Source organism: Mesoplodon bidens (genome assembly GCF_964165515.1).
Source record: "Mesoplodon bidens genome assembly, chromosome: 8".
Taxonomy (NCBI): Eukaryota; Metazoa; Chordata; class Mammalia; order Artiodactyla; family Ziphiidae; genus Mesoplodon; species Mesoplodon bidens.
The window spans coordinates 92,428,696-92,446,441 of record NC_138165.1 but is presented as its reverse complement, the minus strand read 5'-3'; the positions used below and the strand labels follow the sequence as shown (position 1 = coordinate 92,446,441).

The 17,746-nt window shown below is 39.2% G+C and overlaps 1 protein-coding gene across 2 annotated transcripts in view; it reads right to left on the bottom strand.

Annotated features, from left to right (window-relative positions):
* The window catches only part of XRCC5 (X-ray repair cross complementing 5), a 97,368-nt gene that overhangs the window by 11,784 nt on the left and 67,838 nt on the right, over positions 1–17,746 (bottom strand). For both annotated transcript variants that reach the window (XM_081243093.1, XM_081243092.1), the window contains exons 17-19: positions 8,418–8,527; positions 6,706–6,802; positions 4,796–4,863 (exon numbers count right to left, since the gene is read on the bottom strand). In XM_081243093.1, coding sequence (XP_081099219.1) covers positions 4,796–4,863; positions 6,706–6,802; positions 8,418–8,527 — 275 coding nt within the window. The remainder of the gene's footprint in view (positions 1–4,795; positions 4,864–6,705; positions 6,803–8,417; positions 8,528–17,746) is intronic.

Sequence of the window (17,746 nt, the reverse complement as noted above, 5' to 3'; positions counted from 1 at the left end):
ATTCCATTGCATATGTATACCACACCTTTATCCATTCATCAACGATGGGCACTGAGGTTTTTTCCATATCTTGGTTATTGTAAATAATGCTGCGGTGAACAAAGAAGTGTATATATCTTTTTGAATGATGGACCTTGAGAGTATTATGCTAAGAGAAATAAGTCAGATAGAGAAAGACAAATAGTGTATGATTTCACTCATATGTGGAATATAAAACAAAAACAAAACAAGATAAATGAACAAACCAAACTAAACAAAAACAAACACACAGATACAGAGAATAGAGTGGTGGTTACCAGAAGGGAAGGCATGAGGGGAGGGCGAAATGGGCAGAGGGGGTCAACTGTATGGGGATGAACGGACACTAAACTTTTGGTGGCGAGCATGCTGTAGTGTATACAGAAGTCGAAATATAATGTTGTACATAGAAATTTACATAATGTTATAAACCAATGTTAACTCAATAAATATAAATAAATAAAATAAAGCTGGAGAAAAAAATATAAAAGACCTTATCAAACATCAAACATTAATGGCATGTACAACAATAAAAACTAGAAACAGAAAAGTTAAATGAAAGAATTCACAGGTTATGACAATAAACATGAATGAAAAAGAGGGGTAATATTTATGTCTAGGCTTCGAAATGAAAGAGGTATCAGTTATTGAAAAGAAAAGTGACTGTCTACGCTTGTCATGAAAGAACTTTCTATTTCTGCAGCAAGGCTGACGTACCTATATTTCTCAAAGAATCACAAAATCCACATATTTCTAGAATACACTGGAGGGAAACAGCTCTCCTTAAGACGTACAAGTGTAAAGTTATGATTTAATTTTCATTTAAAATGGACATCCTGAATAATTATTTCCTTTCAAATCATCAACATTTAATAGCAATAATGTGACAGTTGCTAACTTTAAATAATTTATGGTAAATATCTTGAAAGAATTTTAATGGACTATGAGGATTGTTCTCCAATCTCTGATTACAGCCAAGTTTCCTTAAATGATTATTTGGTAAGTGGCCAAACTTAACACTTGCTTTGGGACTTTCCTGGTGGTGCAGTGGTTAAGAATATGCCTGCCAATGCAGGGGACACGGGTTTGAGCCCTGGTCCGGGAAGATCACACATGCTGCGGGGCAACTAAGCCCGTGTGCCACAACTACTGAGCCTGCGCTCTAGAGCCCGCGAGCCACAACTACTAAGCCCGCGTGCCACAACTACTGAAGCCCACGCGCCTAGAGCCTGTGCTCTGCAACAAGAGAAGCCACTGCAGTAAGAAGACCACGTACTGCAATGAAGAGTAGCCCCCGCTCGCCGCAACTAGAGAAAGCCCGTGTGCAGCAACGAAGACCCAATGCAGCCAAAAAAAAAAAAAAAACAATTAAGTTTAAATAAATAAATAAAAACACTTGCTTTGAAGAAAATGTAAATGAATATTTTAGTGTATGGCCAAAAGTGATTACACTTCCATAACTTACCTAAGGGAAAAAGCTGAAGCATGTCTCTACTATTAAAACCACAAGGAATCAACTTCCTTGAGCCAGAATCTCACTAATTCTCCCCATTATCATCTGTATGTACACTTTCCCTTCCACATTTCTCTCCAAAAATCAACAGGTGCCATTTAAAAATATTTTTAATATAAAGGATTAAGTTTTCATTCTGAAAAAAAATGAAGGTTCATGTGATACTGAAGCAGACACAAAAGCATAACTGCAAGTCAGACAGGACAGAGTGTGTGCTGAAGGTGAATCACAACAATGGGCTCCACTCTGCTGTGTTTACCATGTTTTCTTCCTATTCAAACATGATGATGTTTTCAGAGTTGTCTTAAACCGCAACCAACTGAAATCAGTTCTGTTGATATAAAATCACGTAAGGACACCAGCCCATATCTAGTCTTAACTGAAACTCCTCTCTGCAGCTTCATTACCAGACATTAAAATTCCTGATGGTTAGGCTCTGTGCCCTTAAATTCCAAAGATGATACTGCATTTGCAACAAAGACTAAGCCCCAGACATTTGCAAGCAGCACACTATCCCTTCCTAGATTTCTTTCTTTTCTAATTTTCTGAAGTCACTTAGCTGTGACACCTTTGGTTAAGAGGTACTGCTGGGAGGAACAACTACCTTTTTAAGGTCAGTGCTTTCCTCTTCCTCCCAAAACTGTAATGTGTACTCAACTCTCACCTAGATGATAGGTTTTTTTTTTTTTTAATGCAATGACTAAAATTATTTGCCTTGACTTATTTTACCTGTTTGGCAAAAACTGATTGATAAGCTTTCACCCTATGTGATTTTATGTGTCAACTTGGCTACACTATGGTGACCAGCTGCTGTGTCAAACACTAGTCTAGAGGTTTCTGTGAAGGTATTTTGTAAATGAGACTAAAATTTACAATCAGCTGACTTTAAGTAAAGAAGGTTATCCTTGGTAATGTTGGTAGGCCTCATCCAATCAGTTGAAGGAATTCTGCCTCTGGACTGTAATAGAGAAATCCTGCCTGAATTTCCAACTTGCTGGCCTGCTCTACAAATTTCAGATTTGCCAGCCCCAACAACTGTGTGAGCCAATTCCTTAAAATAAATCAGTCCCCACCACCCCCATACATACACACACACAGACACACATGCATTCTATTGGTTCTGTCTCTCCGGAGAGTCCTGAATGATGCATCCTAGTTCAAGGGGGAAAGATTATCATGCCATTGTATAAAATAACAAATAGAAATAGAACCAGTTAAGCGGCACTCTGAAGTCCAAGGTACTCAGTCCTGACTGTGGCAGAAGGGGGTACTGACACCATTGAACCCCTTCTGAGACAATAATCAGCATCTTGGAGTATGCTTTTTTTTTTTAATCCTTTTTAACATGATTGCTTTATTGAGCTTATACAGGTTTAAAAATTCAATTATTTCCCGTTGAAGCATGAGGATTGATAGCTTCACTTTAACTAGGCCCTAACATCAGCCCATCTAGCCAAAAGACATTTAACAAGACGAGTGATGTTTTCTACTCTTATATAGCAGTCCGTGTGGCCTCCTAATCCCAACCTGGTAGCGGCGAGGAGGCAGAATTCCTCACGTCCTTCCTCTGAAAATGGCTGCTCCTACTTGAGCACCTCAAGTATCTGGAAACCTTCATTAACTGGTGCTTACTATGAAGTTTAAAATTAAGCAAAAAAAGGCCTCTGCGTAATCGTACTTCATAAATATTCATCTACTATGTATGCCTCACTGGACGTAACCCTCGTGGGGACTGTGGTTAACAGTGCAGAGGGCTTGGCCTCCGTTCGCCCAGGCTCTTCCTATCCCAGGATCCAGGGCCGTGGGCAGCTTATCTAAGAAGACAACATGGAGTATGCTGTTTAAATTCTGGGATCTTACTTCCTGAAAGCAGGGGCCATATCTGTTCTTTAACAAAATGCTTTTGCCAGGCGAAGTGCTTAATAAAAATCCTTGTATACTCTAACTCCTCTGCCAAACAATATTATGGTTTTTGCCAAGTGCATTTATTGAGCTGAAAATTCAAGGTATTTAACATTTGGCCTGAATTTAGCTGTAGATGAACATCTCCAGCCTTGTTTCTGCCATTTCCTTAGATTACTGTCCACCAGTCCCAGACCAAACTCTCCCTTAGCTTGGTAGTTAATTTTTGAGTCTCCAGTGTTTCCTTCTACTGCCTTGTAACCAGCTGTTGGCGTTTCTAGAGGGCTAGCAAACAGCACAGGCTTAGCACATAACTGACAGCTGCCAGGCGTGGTACTAGCAGGGCCGGGTCAACCAGTCACTATAAGTGACACTGAATGCTACGAACCATATACTTTGAGCTACTCAATTGAATTTCATTAAACTTTCATCACAAATCTGAGGTACAATGAAAGACTACTGAGCTAAATAGCTATGTCTTTGACTCGTAACTGAAATCAGATTCAATGCTCATACATCAAGCAGGAAGACACCAAGCATATTGACCATTTGTGTCAATGTGAAGATCATGGGGTCTGCATTCATGGGGTGTTCTACCATAAAGACCTAGATATGCCTTATGTTAGAATACCACTACTGTTCTACCTTGTTCACAATCATCTGAGGGGCTTTAAAAACTCAAAATCATGCCCCAAACCCATCTAAGACCAACAGAACCTCAGGGGAGAGAGAGAGGTACCGGTCATCAGTATTTTTTCTTTTGAAATAGCTCCCCAGGTGACTAACGGGTGGCCTGGGTGGGAATCACTGGGCTGGATAGATTTCCTAGCCTTAACCAGGGCCTAGGCTAAGCGTGGTGTATACTATGGACCAGGAACTATAGAGGTATTGAGTTCCAGAAAGACTAATCTAGTTACCCTTAGAATTTTACTTCTTCAAGAAAGAATGGGCATCGGGACTTCCCTGGTGGTGCAGTGGTTAAGAATCTGCCTACCAATGTAGGGGACACGGGTTTGAGCCCTGGTCCGGGAAGATCCCACATGCCGTGGAGCAACTAAGCCCGTGTGCCACAACTACTGAGCCTGTGCTCTAGAGCCCGCGAACCACAACTACTGAAGCCCACACACCTAGAGCCCGTGCTCTGCAACGAAGAGTAGCCGCTGCTCGCTGCAACGAGAGAAAGCCTGCACGCGGCAACGAAGACCCAACGCAACCATAAATAAATAAATAAATAGATAGATAGATAGATAAACAAACAAATAAATAAATGAAATTTGAAAAACAACAAAGAAAGAATGGGCATCAAGAAAATAATATCCACTGCAATAATTCATCTAAAGACAGGGAGCTACCCCTCAATACCTTTTTGGCTTCCTCAGCAGTAACAGAGCTTCCAGAGGCTTCATCTTTGGTGATCAGAGTAATTCCATCTAGAAAGTAATTCACAGAGTAAAATTCAAGTACAAAGAATCAATCCCAATCCCACCTTCCTTTCCACCACACCTCCTCCCATCTTTGCACTGGGGATTTTTAGAACTATAAAGGCGCTCTTCTCTATAAGAAATATAAAACTTTATTAAAGGCACTCAACTCACATTGCTCCTCCCATCTTACATTACCCTTTCTCCTATTTTTGCTTATATAAAATGAAGGGCACATCGCAAATGCTACCGGCTGTGTGCAGTCTTTCTTGATGGACTCTCCCCTTTAGAATTCTCAGATCAGTTTGTTTATCCCTTTGAAATGGCTCTTATCACATCGTATCCTGTATAACTATTCGTATATATTTTATCCCTCCTAACAGATTATACTTTTCTCTAGGGTAGGGACTGTGCTTTATTCATCTTTATAGTCCCCTCAATGTAGTACATAGCAGGCGCTCAGTAAATAAATGAAAATTGAATGACTATACTGTGGTCCCAACCCATGAGGTACCAAATATGGGAATCTGCAGACATTTTGACTTCTAGTAGTGTTACTGGCTATTGATGGAATGGCAAGAGAGCTAAGGTCAGGAGGAAACATGCTCTTACAATGAATGGCCTTGTATATCATTTAGCACAGTACATCGAGTTTTTAGCTCAGTGAGAGCAAATCAAGGATAGAAAATTTATCCTTTAGTTTTCTCTTTTTCCTAAGATTTTCTTCTGCCTCAAATGGCTGATGCATGAAATGCTTTAGAAAAACACATGCATTTAACATCCACTTGCACCTAGAAATGGCACAGGTCATGTGTATTCTCTCAATAGGTTATAGGCTCTTAGAAAATATGTATCTTGTGTGTGTCCTGCAAGTTTCTTTTCAGCAAGCAATATGCTAGAGGCATTCAATAAATACCAAAACCAAACTCTTTCATCTACTGGGTCGGCAGCAGAGACACAAAAGCGATTTGAATGAGCCCCACTCACCACCTATTCTAATAGCTTTTGCTCCCCAGTGTAGAAGTTAAAGGGCTGAAAAATTAACTGTCAGAGAAATGGTTTCCTGAGTGATGAAAAGCTGCCTGTTAGAAGCTGGATAGATAGGAATGCAACTCCTTTTATACAGAATTTGCATAGAAAGACAGGTTGAAACTAATTTGGGGGGCTCTACTTCAAGTACAAAGTTTCATACTTTGCAACATCACTGTTTTCATAATATGTACTTTTAATAGGTAATATCTTATATTTTGGTTCTGAAAGAAAATCAAGTCAGGTTAAAGAAAATGGGCAAAGGACATGACGGAAATCAAACATCAAGCCTAAAATTGAAAGATTTGCCCTCTTTCTACGATTAATTTGCATTGGTCACTGTGAATAAGTGAGGAACTGAATGGCTTTGGTGCATGAAGATGCTGGTCAGCTGATATGGAAAGCCAAAGAACACGGCAATGAAAGGCAGAGGAGGGGAAAATATGGGGGAGGTCAGTGAAAGTGCTGTGGATCCAGCAGGACTGACAGGTCTAAGAATCGGAGAAAGGGGGCAATGTCTGCCTGCACAGCTTCTTTACTCATCAAACAGGAAGGCGTAATCTCTGAAAGGGTCACGCTGCACAACGAGTTTAAGATGGGAGTTATATGTTTACTTATTACTTATCACTTTGTATTTATGCTTATTAAGCAAAATTTTTAGTTCACTGAATCCTGAGCATTTCCCAGATCCACATGGAAAAATCCACATGGAAAGTTATCAGGTCCTCACATAACACATCACACAATATAATTTATATTTAGAATTTATACTTAGAAAAAAATAGCGTACACATTTGGATAAAAAGACAAATGACACCTTACCCTGGATGACAATGTCCCAGAAATGATTTAATTGTTTAACTTCCACTTTCTCTCGAAGGGCTTTCAGGAAACTGTTAAAGTGCTGCTCTTCTGAAAACTGTGGTAGCATGTGGAGGTAGAGGAGGTGGCAGGTCAGAGCTCATCCAGAAACGTAATTCATCCCCAGACCAAAGCAGTACTTATACAAGAATCCACCATATTTATTAAAAATATATAAAATGTTCTTCTTTGGTAAATGGGAAACTGGCATTTCAAATTGCACCTTCATTTGCTGGGAGCCAGAATCTTTCCATCTGTTGAAGGCACAGAAATTTCCACAGCCACACAGCTTTTTTGGTGGCCTGGTACTTCGTTTTTTAAGTTTTAATGTAGACAAAGTCAAATAAAGACAGAGTAATTTAGTGGGATGCCTGTGTACCCATCACCCGGCTTCCATAACTGTTAAGTCAGCTAATCTTGTTTCATCTATACCCTCAACTTCTCCCACAACCCTTGGATTGTTTTGAAGCAAATTTCAATCACACTAGCTCATCTATAAATATTTCAGTATTCAATATCTAAAATATAGCGACTTATTAAAATACTCACAAAAAATTAGTAACAGGAGCAAATAACCAGTCACATTTTCCCAACTTACTTTCTTTTTACATTTTTAGTTTAAAAAGGTCATTAAGATTGACAGATATGTCTCTAGAGTCTCTTTGGATCCTCCTCCATCTCCTTCTCTCTCTCTCTTTTTTGGAATCCAATGACCTGGTACTCTAAAGGACATGTGGTGGCAAGAAGTGTTATCAGACCCTCCATCCAGCCTGTGGCGGGGGGGCATGGGGTAGGGGTGCTAAAAAACCATTTTCACTACCTTTTCATTTAAGCAAATCTTTCTCCACCTGACTGAGTCATCCTTAGTCTTATACTGACTCTACTTTGCCAAAATTTTGTTTTTTTTATCTGTAGGGAACTTGGATTATCTACCTCTGAATCTTTTATTCCATTCTAATTTGAACAATTTTCTCATTTTCTTATCATTCTTTGTAACTACCTAAACAATTCAAGAAGTAATTTGTTCATTTACTCAGCAAATATGTAATAAGCACCCACATACAAACTAATGTACACTACAACCGTGCTTACTTTAAAAATATACTTTCTAATTTCAACTTGCCCACTGTCATCTAGAGTTTATGTATAAAAGCCTAGAAATAATTTGGAAGATTTTTAGATGAGTTTTCTAATATTCCTACTAAAAACAAACAGAAAACCCCACAAAAGGTGGGACAGGAGTGCTGAGTTATTTTCAGTGGTCTTTTTTTCCTGGCATTCAGATCCCTACTTCTGTCTTCATCAAATCCTTCTCAATAATTACACAACTATATTTTTTCCATCCATTTCCCTAAAATAGTTAGCCAAATAGAATACAATGCAATAGAAATTTCATTGGCTCCCTAAATAGAAATCATAAAGCCAGGGCTATAGAGTGTAATAAAAAGCTAACTCCCAGGGATAAAAGTTCCCACTCACCCACACATCTTTATTCTTCCTCAGAAATGACACCAATAGCAAAATGAGTTAGTCATTTCTACTTCCTTGGCATACGTTGCTCTTCCCAGTGAGGATGAGTATTTCCAAAGCCCAGGCCTATTTGTGGGGTGCTGTATGTCTCCCCCCTGTGATGGTGACCAACTGGTTAGGAAGAGGACACAGGACAGCATTACCTGAATGGCTTCTTCCCGGAAGACTCTGATACAGTCCATGCTCTTCATAAAATACAGTGTTTCATTAGTATCCAAAAACTGCTCAATGTGATTTATTAACTGGTGACTTGCTAGAACATAAGAAAATAAACTTATTTTCCTTGATTTGAGTGATGCTTGTTAGAGAGAATGTATGCTCTTGTGTGCTTGTAAGTATGTGTTATGGATCAAAAGTCTCGTGGTCCATATGAACAAAAGCCATTTTTCTTGTAAGGGGGTGGATGGGGAGGAAAGATGAGATGCAAAACGCTGACTTTCAAAAGTCTACATTTAGAAAGTCTGCATAATACTTATTGACATTTGACAAGAAATAAAATTTCTAAAATGCTTAGAATTATAGCTAAATGTTCCTTTTGGAATTTCAAACACTAAGCTGTTGCTGCTTTTTATTTTCCCCCCACAATTCAGGGGTCATTTGGGTATTTCAAAACTGCCTTTCCTGATACAGTCATAGAAAACAGATCTTCTATTCCCTCCCCTAATTCCACTCAGGATAAATGTCAAACAGTGTCACACAATGAAAAATAATAAGCCAGGGACACTCCATCTTCTTCTAATCACAGGTCAAATTAGAGAAGACCAGCTCTCATCTTAATTTCATGAAATCCTTTTAGAATGGAAAATCATTGCTACATATCTTCTGCCCTTAGCTGGATCTGAATAGTCTCTAAGTTACTCAGCACTCTACAAAGCCATGAATACTTAACAATAATGGTCAGCAAGCAACATCATAAATGCTATAGGAAGAGGAAATGCATTCATAATGTTATAGTTTCCAAGGTGGGGTGCAACTTGAGACTACCTCATAAACAAAAAAACAAACATTCTTCATAAAATAAAAGCAGAGGAAAATAAAAGCATAAAGTCATCAGGGAACTTAAGTTGCTGAGCAGATCAAAATGGACACTTGTGATCTGTGTGGAGGAACAAACCAAGGGGATGTGCACAGTCATGGCCTAAAGGTTCACTCTCACTTGTCCCCTGAAACTGCTTGCTAGCTGGCTGTTCAGCAGTTTGTGCTGAATGGTCAAGATATTGTAAGACTGCAGGTCTGCCTTCGTCGTGGCCTCATCCAAGCATTCTCATAGTTATGAGTGTGTGTGCGTGCAGTACTAATGAAAACTACTTTCAAGGCTTGCCTATAAAGGCTCAAGGCCACTAACTGAATCACAGTGACCTGAGCATTGCTCAATGCCTTATGAAAGACATGAAATGCGGTGCCATCAACTTATTTCCTAAGGATCCTGCAGCATGTGAAAAGGATTAAAAAACTGGACAAAGTATTTCCTAATATAATAATTTTGCAGCAAGAGAAAATATCCCCAGTAACCATTTCATCTTTTCTACCAACTAGGAGATTATGATCTCTATTACAATAAAGTACTTAACCAACTTGAGGGATTAAAGAAACACTTCCCTGCAATTTCAGAAATCTTTACCAATGTATCCTGCAGCAGTGAATTAATATCCAACTACAGTTCAAAGGAGAGAAGGAATGTTTGGATGGGTCTTTTTAAACAAGGTAAATAATAGAACCCTGATTAGTAAGCAGAGAAGAAAACCATCAACAAGAAACTCAAAGCAATAGAAGCTATCTCCCTTTTTTAGCCTGGAAAGGCGAAGTAACAGAAATGTTTGATATTTCCTATACCACCCAAGCAGCCTGCTTTCTCAGACAGTCTGATATGAAGTTCACTCAGCATTTCATATCTGTGGACAAATAAGAGCCTTTACAGGCCAAGGGCAGTAATCCCGGAGATGCCAAGTTTCTCATTTCTTTTGAAATGTGAATAAGGAATCTCAGCAAGCTATAATGTAAATATTTCCCTTTCCTTGATTTAGTGATTATTTTAATTTAGCCTAGTACATATTTACTGTGCAACTGCTACATATAAAATGCTATGCTACATTCTATAGGAGATACAATTAAGGTGAAGATAAGATCCTTACCCTTGGGAAGTCTACAGTCTAACAGAGGATATAATACATATACACAAAAAATAGTAACAGGAGGTAAATGTGAAGAGGGCTGTGAGTGGTACGGAAATATATCAACTATTCTGAATTTTAAAAAATCTTTGGTGATTAAAAGAAAGCTTCATGAACTAACATGGCATTTTTGCTGGGCAATGAAAAACAGAATTTGCCTATCAGACAGCAAAAAACAGAGTGAGCAAAAAGTATAAAGAAGAGAGGTGGGGACTTCCCTGGTGGCACAGTGGTTGAGAGTCCGCCTACCAATGCAGGGAACACGGGTTCGAGCCCTGGTCTGGGAAGATCCCACATGCCATGGAGCAACTAAGCCCGTGCGCCACAACTTCTGAGCCTGTGCTCTAGAGCCCATGAGCCACTACTACTGAAGCCTGTGCACCTAGAGCTTAGGCTCTGCAATAAGAGAAGCCACCACAGTGAGAAGCCCGCGCACCACAAAGAAGAGTAGCCTCTGCTCACTGTAACTAGAGAAAGCCCGCACGCAGCAGCGAAGACTCAACACAGCCAAAAATAAATAAATAAATTTAAAAAAAAAAAAAAAAAGAAGAGAGGTGGGAAAGCACAGGGTGTATCTGGAGAAAAGCGCATGGTCCAGTACATGGAGTCCATGGACAGGAGTAGAGAAGAAAAAGGAGGAGGAAGAATTAGACAGGAGAGGTAGGAGAGGTGGGAGGAAAGGGAGTTCCAAGGAGGACGAACAGTGTGTGCAAGGGGCCTGTGGCAGGACAGAGACAGTGTAGGAAAAAAAGGGCTCAAGAACAAGCCTTTTAGGAACTGCAGTGTTCAGAGGTTGTACAGCGGCAAGGGAGCTGACAAAGGAGGCCAAGAAGGAATGGTCAAGGAGACAGGGAAAAGGAGGGTAAGGCAACACAGATACTGAGAGAAGAAATTATTTGAAGAGGAGAATTGTCTACTGTGTTATAAAGTATTACATAAATAATATTATGTATAATTATTATATAAATTCTGCAAGGAAAAGAGTATAATGAGCACAAAAGATTAAGGACGAAACTTTGGGTGTCCTTACACCCAGGAACCCGTGAAACAACTAGAGACTGCTGAATTGCTTCGCAAAAAACACAGCTTCCAGACCCATTTTTATCTTGAAATATGATGGAATACATACACACACACACACACAGTTGCCATCTTATAGAAAAAAATATTCAAAAGAAACTAAAATAAAGCAAGTGCAAAGCCAATAATCCATGTGCAATAACAGTATGGAAAAGAAAACATACAAAGAAAAGAAGTAGGAGTCTCAATACCCAGTTTCCATTTAAGAATGAAGTCCTTATGTATTTGCAGGCCTATCTGGATTTACTTTTCTTATTTACATGTTAGACTGTTCTGTTCTTTCCTCCAGAAGGTTCAGGAATGCAGGTACTAGATAAACATATCCAAACTTCTAATAAATCCAATGAATACACAGAACCAGATTTTGCCCTTCTAGGAATACTCAGTTACATGGCCTGTGCGTCTGGCCCATAATTCTGAATTCTGTCCCTCTACCTAGACTATTTTGTGGTTCACTGACTATAATGAATCATTTAACACCAGTGAATAGATGTGCTGGATGATACTTTAATATACTGAATATCAGAATGAGATGTGGATAAGGGACCTCTCATACAAACTTTGGTGGCATTTCCCTGCCATTTTTAATAAACGTAAAACGCAGAAATGGCTAAAAAAATAATCTACTTTGACTCCCCCTTTTCTCCTGCTCCTCATACAGGAAATGCTGATCATCAGGGTGCTTTTCTCTGCTTCTACATCAATTATAGGCCTAAGGAATGGCCTGTCAGTGTTCATACTCAGTAAATCACAGCCCTAATTATAATTCACCAAAATGCTTTTCAGAATTAGTCAGAGGCTCAGTAATACTCATTAGCAGATAAAATAAAAAATGGCCATTGGAAAGGCCATCCATCTTAGGATACCAGGTCAGGCAAAGGCTGTCATTTATCTCAAGAAGTTTTCAAAAACAAGATGTCTATTCTGGATTTCAAAAGTTTCTGTTCTGGATTTTGAGGTTTATAATAGGGACATTATATATTAACCCAGCACCTGACAGGAGTACAGATTGTCGATACATAAAATGAGTCAACATAATAATACCCTAATGTTATATTAAAATGTTATCAAGATTCCAAAGTGTTATGTAAGGGAAAATGGCAGTGTTTCCTTGTTTAATCTCTTTAGAGAAAACATTCAACACCTTCCAAAGTCCTACAAAATGAGTCATCTCCCTTCTTGCTGCAGTCACAAACATCTGGGGCCATGTGCTTGTTGGCTTCTGACTTAACATTTACTTATTCCCTCTGTTCTCTGCAGAGATGTTTCCAACGAAGTGAAAGGAAGTCATTTGTTGTGGGTTTTTTCCCTCCATTGTACAGAGCCAAAAGAGCAGTAGGTTCATTCAGCTGTCATGCATTATATATAAAGGACTGGAAAACCATCTCAAATGATTTTGCTGAGCCCAGGCATCATTCAGGATGTTTCACAGTTTAATTCTTCTCATGATCTCAATCAACGCCTTATGAGAATTTTACTTATTGAACAGGTGCACATTTTGCAGATGTCAGCAGTTAAATCATTTTTAAATGTCGAACAGTTTACATAGCCAATGGCACACTTATAAAACAAAATAAGGTGACAATAAAGATCAAGCATTTAAATCAAATAAGTATATGATCAGGTCAGTCATTAAGAGAATTAAAAGGAATAACATCTATCAGCAGCAAATAAAAATCTAAGCAAGCAGTCCAGTCTGCCGCCAATTAAATCCACATGTAAATTACAATCACTGTTTTAAAGCAAAAACTTAACAAGAAACACTTGCCTGGTAAGAAAACAAGTCTGTGTTTTAATAAAGGTTACAGAAACAGAAATCTGTCAAAAAGAAGCTTCCTTGTGTCTCTTTACTATAGGATATAAATTGGCCATTGTGGTTAGAGGCTCTGTTTATTATTGGCCAGGGTCCAACCAGAAGAACAGAAATCACTGAATATATAACCAGGAAATTTAATGCAGGCAACTGTTACACAGGTGATAAAGAAGTATTAAGCCAACTGAGAATGGGTGCTGTAACCCAGAGATTAGGAACAGCAAGAAGCTCCTAGCACCCCGGCACTGTGGAGGAAAAAAGAACAGAGCAGAAAAGAAATGAGAGGGGGTATAACTAAAGCTCAGGGGCCTGTCCTATGGGAGCCAAAACCGTGGAGGACTTGGAGCTGCTGCCCTACTCGGTAAAGGAAAAAGAGAAATATCCTGGCTTCTCCCTCCTTCCTTACTTCCCACCAATCTCTCACACTGGCTGAACCCAGTAGGAAGCTAGTAGCTGTGGGAGCCTGGAAAATGCAACCTGCAGGGGCTGGACCTGCCCCAGTCCTCCCCCGAGAGCTGGTGCACACAGGGGAAGGGTGAGCTACATACGCTTCCCTTTCCTTCAGGTTTATGGTGAAACACAGCCAACAGGTTCCACACAATTGTGTGGACCACGTTGATAAACCTGAGTAACAAGAAGTGACTGAACCCTTCCCATGGTATTCATGTCCTTTCAGGAGCAAATGCACTTCTGAAAATATAAGTACCAAAAAAAGGTATCCTAAATATTTTCCCTCTCAATGACATTTTATGCTGATTTATTTCTTAAATAGCCTTTCTGCTTCCACTTCCAAAAGAGTTTGGATCTAAGATACCAAGAATTTGTCCTGAATGTCTGTGCTCCTTGGTCTGGTGTTATTCCCGTTTTTAGTCTTACAGTCTTTAATAAAATCTGCTTACTGGGGAAAAATAAATCACTGGTGGCAACAAAAGAAACTGAGAACTAGGGAAAAAGTATAAGCTTTATGAACCTGAAAGTGACATTTAACTGTTGTCTTATTTTTAAGCAGGTGGCCTGGGGGGTAGACACAGCTCTGTCCTGCACTTTGCCTCTGCCCCAGCCTTCCCCCTTTTAGAAACTGTTGTGCTAGATTCTTTGCCCCGGACTTCCTCATCTAACAGGCAGAAGAAGTCGCCTGCCCCTCTTTTAAGAACAGACAAAGTCAGTAGATACGACAGAGAATACCACAGCAGTAATATTATGCATGATCAGTAGCACAGGAAATTGTACAAAGGTATATAAAGCACTGACCACTTCAACAGTACAGATACAGCCCTGGTTGTTTTTATTATTGTTATTATTTTTCTTAGCAATAACTAAAAAACTCAATTAAAACCTCAACGTTTAAGCTCCATAAGTTTAGTCACAGCCCATTTTTTCCATGCTTAACAATTTTCTCATTAAATGCAGTCATTTCTTACAAATTGCACTAATAAAAGTAAGTCCTGCTGGGTGTTTTCCCCCCTTTTTAAATGCTAACTTTTCATTGATGTGTTAAATTAAAACCCCAGGCACAGGAGCACAGTAAATGCAAAACCTTTACTGTTAGACTCCAATCCTGCAGACTATGAGATCTTTCTTGTTTTATTTTTGGAGTCCTACTGTGTAGCCACAGGAAGAAAGATTTTGAAGGTCTCTTGGTCTTAGCTCACTCTAGAAAAAAGGTGATAGTGTAAGCTAATGAGAAACTAAAAAAATGGCATCTGGTTCAGCCCACTGGCTTCAAGACGAGTTTATGTAGGGAACATTATGACAAGTCTTTTCCATTCTGGATGAATAATATTTCGCAACTTAAATAACTGGGTGTAAGACCAGACCTGTTCCCAAGTCAGCTGGAAATTTTTAAGTTTGCTGGCCAATGGGTGGGTTTCATGGCATTCTATGGTCTTTTAATTTTTTTACTAAAAACACTCAATTTAACTATTAAAGACCCACTAAACATGTCCCATAAAACCTGAAGGTTATTAGTTCATATTTACAGGGCATATAGCAGTTACCTAAAGAACAAGGAACATCCACTCTTTAGTTTAACTAATTCCTCCATTTCCAGAAAGGAGTGCACTTAAAGTAGTGCAAAACTGGGACATGATGTTAACATAAGAAAGAAACTAAAGGAAGTTCTTTTCATCAAATGACGAAGTGATTTTTTTAGCTCATTTATGTAATGTACACATGCTATATGCTTGGCAGTATGCGTTGAGGTTGGGAGTAGGGAGTGGAGAGGGCAGAGAAAGAGCATCTCCAAGATTTTCTTTTTTTATTTTTCCATAGTTTTCTAAGGTCCTAAAACAAATTCTAAAACTTGGTGAAGCATACTAAAATATGATAATTTACTAAATACTAAAGTGATACAGAAGAATTCAGAACACCGTCTAGACTTGATCCCATTCCAAATGAGTGGTAGGAGGGAGGCAGAACGCAAGATGACAGTAGGACTGTAGTAATACTGTACTAATAGTGCTGTAGTAACTTTATAGTATCTGTCTAGCTTCATACCTGAGTGGTTGTCATCAAACTAATACAGGAAGTTGGCAGAAGGAACCAAGTAGCCATAGAAACACTGCAGCCAAGAGAAAATGCTCTGGAACAGACCAATCTGGCAATGGGATCCAATTAAAAGTTGGTAATTGAATGGAATTGAAATTCATGGATCAGCTGAAGAGATGCAGTGAGTGACGAGTCAGACTGCTCAGCAAGGAGAGAAGCAGGCGGCCACCAGTTGAATGTGCTTTTGTGGATGACGGAGGAGGGGAGGCAGCGCCGTGTTTTACAACGCCTCAAGAATTTGACTCATTCTTAAATGGAAATATCAAGTACCAGAAATTTTCAAACCATATTCCATGTAGTAAATCTTCTTAAAAATTGGTAAATAATGATGTACTGTGTTTATATTGTATCTTTCCTTAAGGACCCCTCATTTTTTTTTATCTTTTTCTGATTTTGTGAAGAAAGTTGTATAATATTCTAGAGCTCAAAATACAGAGATGTTATTTTTCTCTACTTCTTCTTCGATGAGGCTAAGATTTATAAATCAATACAGAGAACCTGAGGATTAGTTCTGCTCTAATTCAAAAATTCAAATCGTTATTTTTAAACACAGTGATGGAAACAAAAAAATTACTACTAGCCGGCAGTACTCAGAAAGCATAAAAATAAATAGAGGTTTTATTTGTCCCACTGATGGCAGACCAGCAGCAGCATCTTTGATAATGAATCGTATTACAATAAAACTACTACTGGGCATTAGTAACCCAGCATACACTGGCTCTTAAACCTCAAGAATCTCTTTAGGGGAAATTTGGGGGTGAGAAAAAAGAATGGACATTCTTTGTGGAAGAAATATCACGAGCAAACATACAGAAGAGCCAGAAAGCCAAGAGTATCAGCAGGAGTACAGTTTGGTTTGAGTACAGGGTGCACAGAGGGGACCTGTAGAAATATGGGTCTAGAATGGTGGGATGGGACAAAGTTGTGGAAAGTCTTGGCTGGGGGACTAATTTCAAAGAAACAGAGAGTGACTAAGAAGGGCTGACCCATAATCAGATCTGTGCTATAAGAAGCTAAAATCTGTACTAACATACGAGATGAGTTGAACAAGAAGAACTTTGAGGGTAATTAACAAAGGATGCTATAACTGTCCAATGGTAAAATAATGAAAGCCTCAATTAGTGTTTTTTAGGATGGAAAGAAAAAGACAGATATGAAACAACTGGATTAGAAAGTGATCAGAAATTAGAAGAAACTTAGAAATGGTACAAAGTGGTCAGAAATGCTCATCAACAGTAAACTCAAGAGACAAAATAACAGCAGTAACAAAACCCCCTTATTTCTGGAGAAAGTCCTGTTAGCACTCAGAGCACTAGGACACCCCATCACTTTGGGATACCTTTCTCTGGGCCCTTTCCTATCCAGCCTTTTATGGCTCAGGTCATGCCAGCCTCTTCCATGAATTCTTCCTCAAACTGGTCAACCCACCTGCTTCTATACCCATATTCTGCATCCTTCCTATTGGCTTGGATGAACTATCTGTGTGTGCATCTATCTAAGTTACCCCTTCCACCTGTGCCCTAGATCCCACACCTCTCCCCCACTTAAGGATCTCGCCCATTCTCATGTCTTTATAGACCATCTCTATGACTTCTCCCAGATTTATATTGATAACCCAGGACTTTTCCCTGAAGTCAAGACCTATATAACCAACTTAGTATGTCTTTCCCTTCTCAGTAAATGCCAATTCCTTCCAGTTGCTCAGGCCCAAAAACTTAACAGTCACCCTTGACTTGTTTCCTTCTCTCACATCCTGTTTCCAGACTGCCAGCAAAACCTGCCAAGTCTACTTTCAACACATATCGAGAGTCTGACCTCTTCTCGCTACCTCCTTCACTACCTCTCTCACTTGGATCACTGC